The 7,710-nt window shown below is 44.1% G+C and overlaps 1 protein-coding gene across 1 annotated transcript in view; it reads right to left on the minus strand.

Moving 5' to 3' along the window:
* The window catches only part of atoh8 (atonal bHLH transcription factor 8), a 13,637-nt gene extending 6,349 nt beyond the window's left edge, over positions 1-7,288 (minus strand). Inside the window, exons 1-3 of the mRNA XM_080008597.1 lie at positions 5,614-7,288; positions 4,507-4,668; positions 3,373-3,564 (exon numbers count right to left, since the gene is read on the minus strand). Of these exons, the coding sequence (XP_079864723.1) occupies positions 3,373-3,564; positions 4,507-4,668; positions 5,614-6,261 (1,002 nt within the window). The 5' untranslated portion in view covers positions 6,262-7,288. The remainder of the gene's footprint in view (positions 1-3,372; positions 3,565-4,506; positions 4,669-5,613) is intronic.
* Positions 7,289-7,710: the final 422 nt, after the last annotated feature.

Consider the following 7,710-nt stretch of genomic DNA (forward strand, 5'->3'; position numbering starts at 1 on the left):
CTGGAACTTGTTTGTCCAAAATCCCTTCATTTTTATACAATAATATATCTTTTTTTTGTCTGATGGTTCTGGGTAATACATACTGTACATGTTTTTGTGAAAGAAAATACCTGTATTGCCTGCTGTACTGCAGGATTTGCTGACCGAATAGAAAAAAAAGTTCTGTTTCTATTTGTGAATGACAAATGTATTTTCATCTTAGTTCTAGAGGTTCACAAAGCAGGAGTGTGACAAACATATTCTATATCCTTAAATATCTGGTTATTTCTGTTTTGTTATTTGTCTGTCTAAATTTTAATTTATATTATCTTTTAACTTTTTTCTTCAATTTTATTTTGGGCTCTTATATTTTAGACTCTTAAACATTTTTCATTTTTTAATGCGAATGGTCTGCAATGAAAGGCACCAAACCTCACCAGAACAAATTCCTCGTATATGTAAATAAAAGGATTCTGATTCTGATATTGATACGCAGATACAGTATGTGTTAAGTGTCTGTTGCACAGTCCAGTTCCCCATTCAGCCCCCGGTCTTTCGTACTCCTTCTCTGTGGTGCCACTCGTCTGTCACCACTGTGGTGTTCTGTTTCTTGTCCACTGCCGCCAGCACTTGTTTATCTGTCCGGATCTGGAAGTCGCACAGGATCTCAGCTCTGTCACCCATCTGGCCGTGGGACACAGAACCCTGCTGTCTGATGTAGGTACGTCTGTTTCTTAATATACCAGCTGTCGGCATGTCGACCATTGAGTGCAACTGTGTGTGACTCCGGGGAGGTATTTGGATGTTGCTTCCTCATCCTGGTAGTCTGGTAGTTTGGCCCGTTCAGTCCTGATTTTCCTGCCGGGAACGGTACATACTGTACATAGATGCTGGTGAGGTGGATCAGGGAATCCATGTATTCATCTCCACTATTTTGGGGCTTAGGACTCGGGAACTAGGAACTTGGTTTGGTCCTCAGAAAATTAGGCCATTTTTCACAGGAGAATAGTTCCGAAATTGGTTCCAGTTGAATAGTCCTGGTACCAGCAAATTTCCCTTAAATGAGACGGAATTAGTAGTACTGAACAAAGCTGATTGGTAAAACACAAAGTACGCCATTTTTAATACTGGTTTACAGCTGATTTAACACTCCCCGCTTGCTTGTTCTCTTTCGTTTTATTCCAGAAAACATAACAATTGTACATTTTGTGTCTCCACGGTTCCTGGGACTCTTTCAAAGACTGCTATGGTTCCCATTTCACAAGTCACTAAGAGAGTGACTGAGAAAGTCTCCCCATTACACACAGGCTTTTGTTTCATTCAATTAAGAAAATGAATACATCTACGATAAAAAAAACCACACTGTTATTATTGGTTTTGTTTGGAGAAAGATTTATTTTTAAATTTTTTAGAAAGGTTAAAAATACGGGAGATTTATGGCAAAATTTTGAAACGGGGGGGACAGCGGGAGAGAAGGGTAGAATACGCAAGAATCCCAGGAAAAACGGGAAGGTTTACAGGAATGTGATTGACATCTCAAGGGAGGTGCCTGTCCCAATCTGGGAGGTCACAGATCATGTTCCAGCAGGATCGGGCATAAATTAAGCCCTGATCACAACTCTGAACAACACACAAGACTAAGATGAAGTATTTTCCTATATATTTTTTGTTTCATAAAGATTTATTTTATTAGTTCTTATTACTTTTTTCAATCTAAATGTTTAATCGTAAACAATTTGGTCATTTTGAACTTAATTACAAAATTGAAAATCAAAAACCTTTTATTTATTTATTGTAAATGACTTTGTGCAGTCCAACTGCAGTACCTTCATAGCCCACCAGGTGGCTGGGGCCCACACTTTTGGAAACACTGGTCTAAAGGAAGGAAGGTCAGAAAAACAGGGAACCGACAGCTACCGTACTTGTCAAGACTTCCTTGTATTTTTTTATTCATATTGCTAGTAGTTAGGTAATCGGTCAATGATTTCTGCTTCCTCTGGGCCCTCTTTGTTTTTCATTCTTTTTCTATCTGTCTCAGTCTCTAAAACAAACACACACACGTGCGCACGCACATACACACACACACCCACACACATACCCACACACACAGACACACGCGCAAAAAACAGTTGGCAGCACACCCAGTTCTGTTGATGATGATCTGTTCTAATCATTTTCCCATTGGTCAAAGGACCATTCCAGTTAGCTGCTAATTGGTCACCCATCACCCTGCTGATCTATTGTTCCTGTTAGGACACCAATGGACGTGGCCACGAGCAAACATGCAGAAACACGCACCCACATGTAAAGAAAAAAGTGAACCCATTCGACCTGGAATTAAAATACATTGTGGGTGCTCTGGTTGCAAATGGACAGTTATAAATACAGGTGAAGCTATCGGTGAGGATCACATCGCCAGAACCACTTTTCGACATTCTGTGATCAAGGACGCTGCAAGAGACACGGTTGGTGTAATGTGAATGCATTTGCCATTCCTAATTGCATTCAAGTACAGTATTTATGTATTTTGACCTTAAGTTGGCTTCGCCTAAAAAGCAAAAGCCAGACCTTAACATCACTCGAGAAGTATATTGGGAAGCATGTTGATGCCATGTGTGACTCTAATCTGCCTCCATCATTTCTGGATATAAAAGCCGTGGACAAAATAATCACCAGGCGGAGAAGGAGTTCGACTTTGAAGATACGGAATTGTAATTTAAAATGCAGCTGGAACGGTGAGTCCCATCGGAGTGATTGCCAATTAGCACTATGTGCCAAATATAAAAGATGTTTGACAATTAGCACTTTGATATGTGATGTTTTGAAGCAACATCAATCAACTTTCCAAAGAAAGTCCCAAAGAAGCCAAATAGTTGGCGCTTGAATTGCAGGTACACTGATCATAAAGACTGCAGAACTGTTTCATGGGTCAAGGGGAACAATCTCAGGAACAGTGACAGCATATACCAACATGGATAAACTGCATCCGCAAAGAGGCTCGTTGGTTCGCGAGTTGAAACTCACCGACAGGGATAGACTTAGCAGGATGGTGGATAAATGCCACAAAAGAGCAGTCTCAGAAATTATCACAAAATGAAGCCACTTAGACTTATTACAAATTACAACATATAACACAGACATCGTCAGGTATGAAAACACTGGATTTTTGGTTATTGCGACACAGAAATTCACTCAGATAAAGGTTTGACAAAACATGGGCATTGGTACATGTGAGTTTGTGAGGTGGCTTGTGAAAGGGTTATTCCTAAACCTTTCACTGGTCTGCTTCTTGAGTCTAACCGCGATCGACAGCACTACTACAGTACAATCTTTATGAATATAAATGATCAATTTTACTCACTGTTTCTGTCAAAGTAAACGGCGAAGGCTTACCTTCCGCTTCTTGCTGCGGCCCTCAGCCTGCAGCGTCCTGGTGCACTGCTCTACACACTGAGAGAAGGTAAGGCTAGTGTGGTCTGGGGTGTAGTCCAGCTCGGCTAACTGGGCCAAGGAGAGGATGTAGTTGCAGGCTATGCGTAATATAGCCAGTTTGGAGAGCTTTTGGCCATAGGAGTAGCATGGCACCTAGAAAGATTAGATGATGTACGATTACAATTAATTGAATTTTATTAGGACACACGGACAGGTGGGAATATTTGCTTAGACATACATGAATGCATTTCAGTCATGTATTCTATGATGTTTTCAGCTATAATTGTGGTCATAATGAGTCTAACACCATTGAACATCTAGAAGGACAAAGGACCACAACAATATATATAGTGGCTGCGAGTGGAAGGTGTTACACGTGCAAAGTCACGTGACAAAAGCAAATTTTGCAAAATGATGGAAAGAAAGATGGAAAGGCTGAAGAGAGGCAGGCAGGTAAAGACTGCACCCTTTGACGGAGTTTAGAGGGGATGGGGAGTTTCCATTCTATTTATAGAGTTGGTCAGGAGACAGGAGATCTGTTATGTTTTAATGAATTCTGACTGCCCCACCCCAAATTGAAAGAAGTTAGATAGATAGACATTTACAAAGATACAGTCAAGACAGTCAAATATTGATATTGGTGGTTGATGGTGTAACCCCAACCATAGGGAGGGCTGGAAGAGCTGACACACTTTTCATGTTATCAAAAGCCTCTCTTGGCTGCCATAATATTCCCAACAAGAGGCCTCCTTGTTCACACTGATCAAAGTGTGTGTGTGTGTGTGGGTGTGTGTGTGTGTGTGTGTGTGTGTGTGTGTGTGTATGTGTGTGCGTGCGTGTGTGTGTGTGTGTGTGTGTGTGTGTGTGTGTGTGTGTGTGTGTGTGTGTGTGTGTGTGTGTGTGTGTGTAGCTGATGCATGAGTTACAGAAAGACTGGGATGGAAAGAGAGAGCATGCTGTGAAAGAGAAAATCGGGTCTGGGTGAGAGTTTGTGTGTAATTCCGATATTCAGGCCGTGTGCGTGGTGTGTGTCAGTGCATCAACAGTTTCAGTGGGTACTTGTTCACATACAAGGAGTTGGAAAGTTTTTTTTACCTGCTTTCTGAGGGCCTCAAAAGCAGCACTGATCGTATGGACGCGGGTCCTCTCTCTGGCATTGGCCAGCAGTCTGCGCGTCTGCTGTAACGCTTTGATCTCCGGCACGTGCCCAGAAGATGGATCCTCACGTATCGCCAACCGCTTCCTCGAACCCGGCTCCTTGGAGTGGATATAGTCGGGAGACTAAAACTTATGGAGTCAGATAGAAAGAAGGCTGCAACTTTAGAGTAAAACATTTGCTGTCTTTGCCAAGGTGGGCTGCAGGGGGTTTGCAAGTGCAATCCCTGCGCAAAGCCTATGGAACTGGGCATCACCAGTCCAAGCAGGAGGAGAGACATCAGCAACAACTCAGAGGCAGTTGAGAAAGCCTCTAGGTTGCTCTGGCTAAGGAGAGGAGACCAGTGCACGCCAGTAGCACGCCACTTGGACACAGACTGAAAATTGATCAATCACAGTCGGGTCGCCTGGACGAGGGTGTTTAAAAGTTGAAAGACCCGAAACACCCAATGACTCCAGGTTACATCACTGATGATGTGTCAAAGTATGTGCATCAGCAGATGTATTTTAGAAAGGAGCTGAAATTAAAGTTATTTTTTCTTCCAGATAAGCTGTTGAAGACACTACAAAACTCTTTTGTAAAGCTCTATTAGAAAATGGTTGGTTTGGAATAGAAAATCAGCTGTTGAGACAATTCGGAGTTCTAAGATGCAAGGTGCATTGCTTAAATAACTCATTTGGCCTCCTGCAGCCTTACATTGAGCTAACGCTGTTAAAATGCAGCATGTCCATCTATCGCCACTGGACACACAGGGGTTAAAATTGGTATCAAAGTTATTTTCTGAATCTGGGTAAGAGACAAAAAGTGAGAATTTCCCCCCAAAAAACGTTTTTTTATAGTGTTAACAGGCTGTCTATCTCTGCAAATCAACACAAACAGGTGCACTGACCCATTGACGTTCATCTTCTGCTTCATGGATAACTTGTTTGCAGTGGCACAGCCAGCCGAGCGGAGCTGCCATGAAGCCTCCATGGCTTCATGGCAGCTCCGCTGCCTTTAAGACTACATCTGAAATGTATGTCGCAATATGACACGCATGTATTTACCTCGGGTGAATCGGCCTGGAGCTCCACTGTATACCCGTTCTGCCTTATTTGGGACACCCCAGGGAGAGACAAGGCAGCAGATATCTCTCCCCGATCTTGACTCCCCATCAGCCGACCGGAGAATGAGGCTTCCTGGGGATAGGGATGACGGATGGACGAATGGTCGTGACTAGAGTTTGTTGATGTAACGCTAGGGAAAGCAGGTGAAGAGCCCAGTCTGTTGCCATTTGACTGGGGTTGGGAAATAGGAGGAGAAATAGGGGGCCAGGGAAAGGAGCGCAGGTTGTGGAGCTGAGAGACAGGTAACTGCGACAGCTTGGCTGTGATGGCAGGAACATTACTTCCGATCCTCATGTCTAGGGCACCACTCTGCCCCGGTAGAAGCCCAGTAATACTGGACAACGGCTTTTGCGTGAGCATCGCCTGTCTTTGTGCTGGACCAACTTTACAGGGATCCTCTTGGGTCTCGTCAGCTGAGTCCTCCTCCTGCCCGAAGTCACTTGTGCTGTACAGCCGTTTGGGCTCCCGGGATTTCCTCTTGAACTTCTTGTTAATGCCCATGCCGGGCACAGCCATTGACTGGTCTGCTTTACTGCTGCTGTTCACGGATTTGTTCCATTCATCACTCAACAAATGAGGGTTCCTCATTGTGCAACGTAAAATGACAGAACAGCACTAACTACAAAATGCAATGAACTTTCTTCTGCCTGAAACTGGCCTCCACGGAATCTAAACCATCTATAGTTTGCTTAATCCTTAGTCCAATGGAAACGTGTGGTTTTGTGGCAGCACTGTAAATTGCATTCATACTATAACAATGTTATAATATAAGTTTTAATTTAGATACATGTATCCCCTGGCCATAGCATAACTAGTCCCGAAGTACAGAGAACTCTTATCAAATGTCAAAAGTCTTCCTTACCAATGCGAGGGGGAGAAAAATAGAAACAATTCCTACCTGGAGACATTGCAGGGATTTCCATGCCTCACAAACCTCTCTGACTCGCTCCCTCTCTGACTCCCTGGCTCCAGTCTGTCTGCATGGCAATTCTACACACTTACACAATCTAAGCATTCAATTTGGGGGGGAAAAAGGGCCTCAGAGCAAGGAATTCCCTACCCAGCTGTTGAAAAGTTATTCAATTCACACTGCCATCTGCAGAAGGGTTTGCAACTTCACCAACCGGTTTGCGGGGCTGCAAGTCAGTCAGACACAGTGTGGCTCCAGCATGTCTGCATAGCAACGGACTGAATAATCCCACATTGATATGCACTGATCTCCATAAACTGCTCGGTCCTCCCAGTAAACCCTGAAAACGAGCACACAAGCACCCCGCAAAAAAAAAAGAGAATAAGGAAAAAAAAAAAAAGTTGTTTCTCCGGGATGCCACCCCGCAGATGGAAATTATGCTCTGTCTTTATTTGCTTCTGTTGTTTTCTTGTTGGGTTTCCAAGTCACAGCCTCTCTCCAAGACTCTTGGATACGCTCTCTCTCTCCCTCTCTCTCTGGCTCCAGCCAGTCTGCATAGCAACATACCAGATAGTCCACACGGCGTCACAGGTTTATCTGCAGCAGCCCCGGTCGCCCCGTTATATCTGTATAAAGATCGCACTTCCACCGGTGCGCTCCCGTCGGGCGTCCTCGCTGACGGTCTGACGGACTGACCCGGCTGACTGATCGTTTATCCTCACCCAGAGTCAGCTGGAGAGGAACAGCGGACGGGGAGAGAGAGAGGAGAGAGGGAGAGAGGAAGAGAGAGGGGGGGCGAGAGGAGGGAGAGGGAGAGAGGATCACACGCACACAAGGCTGATACAGTGTTAGATCGCTGTTAGAAATGTGTTGTGTGTGTGTGTGTGTTACAAAGAGGGTGTTATAAAAGTGAGTGTGTGTGTGTGTATATATATATATATATATAGACACACCAATCAGCCACAACATTAAAACCACCTCTCTAATATCGTGTAGGTCCCACTCCTGCCACCAAAACAGCTCGCACCCGTCGAGACATGGACTCAAGACCCACAAGACCTCTGAAGGTGTCCTGTGGTATCTGGCACCAAGATGCTAGCAGCAGATTCTTTAAGTCCTGTAAGTTG

This window comes from Zeus faber (genome assembly GCF_960531495.2).
Source record: "Zeus faber genome assembly, chromosome: 10".
Taxonomy (NCBI): domain Eukaryota; kingdom Metazoa; phylum Chordata; class Actinopteri; order Zeiformes; family Zeidae; genus Zeus; species Zeus faber.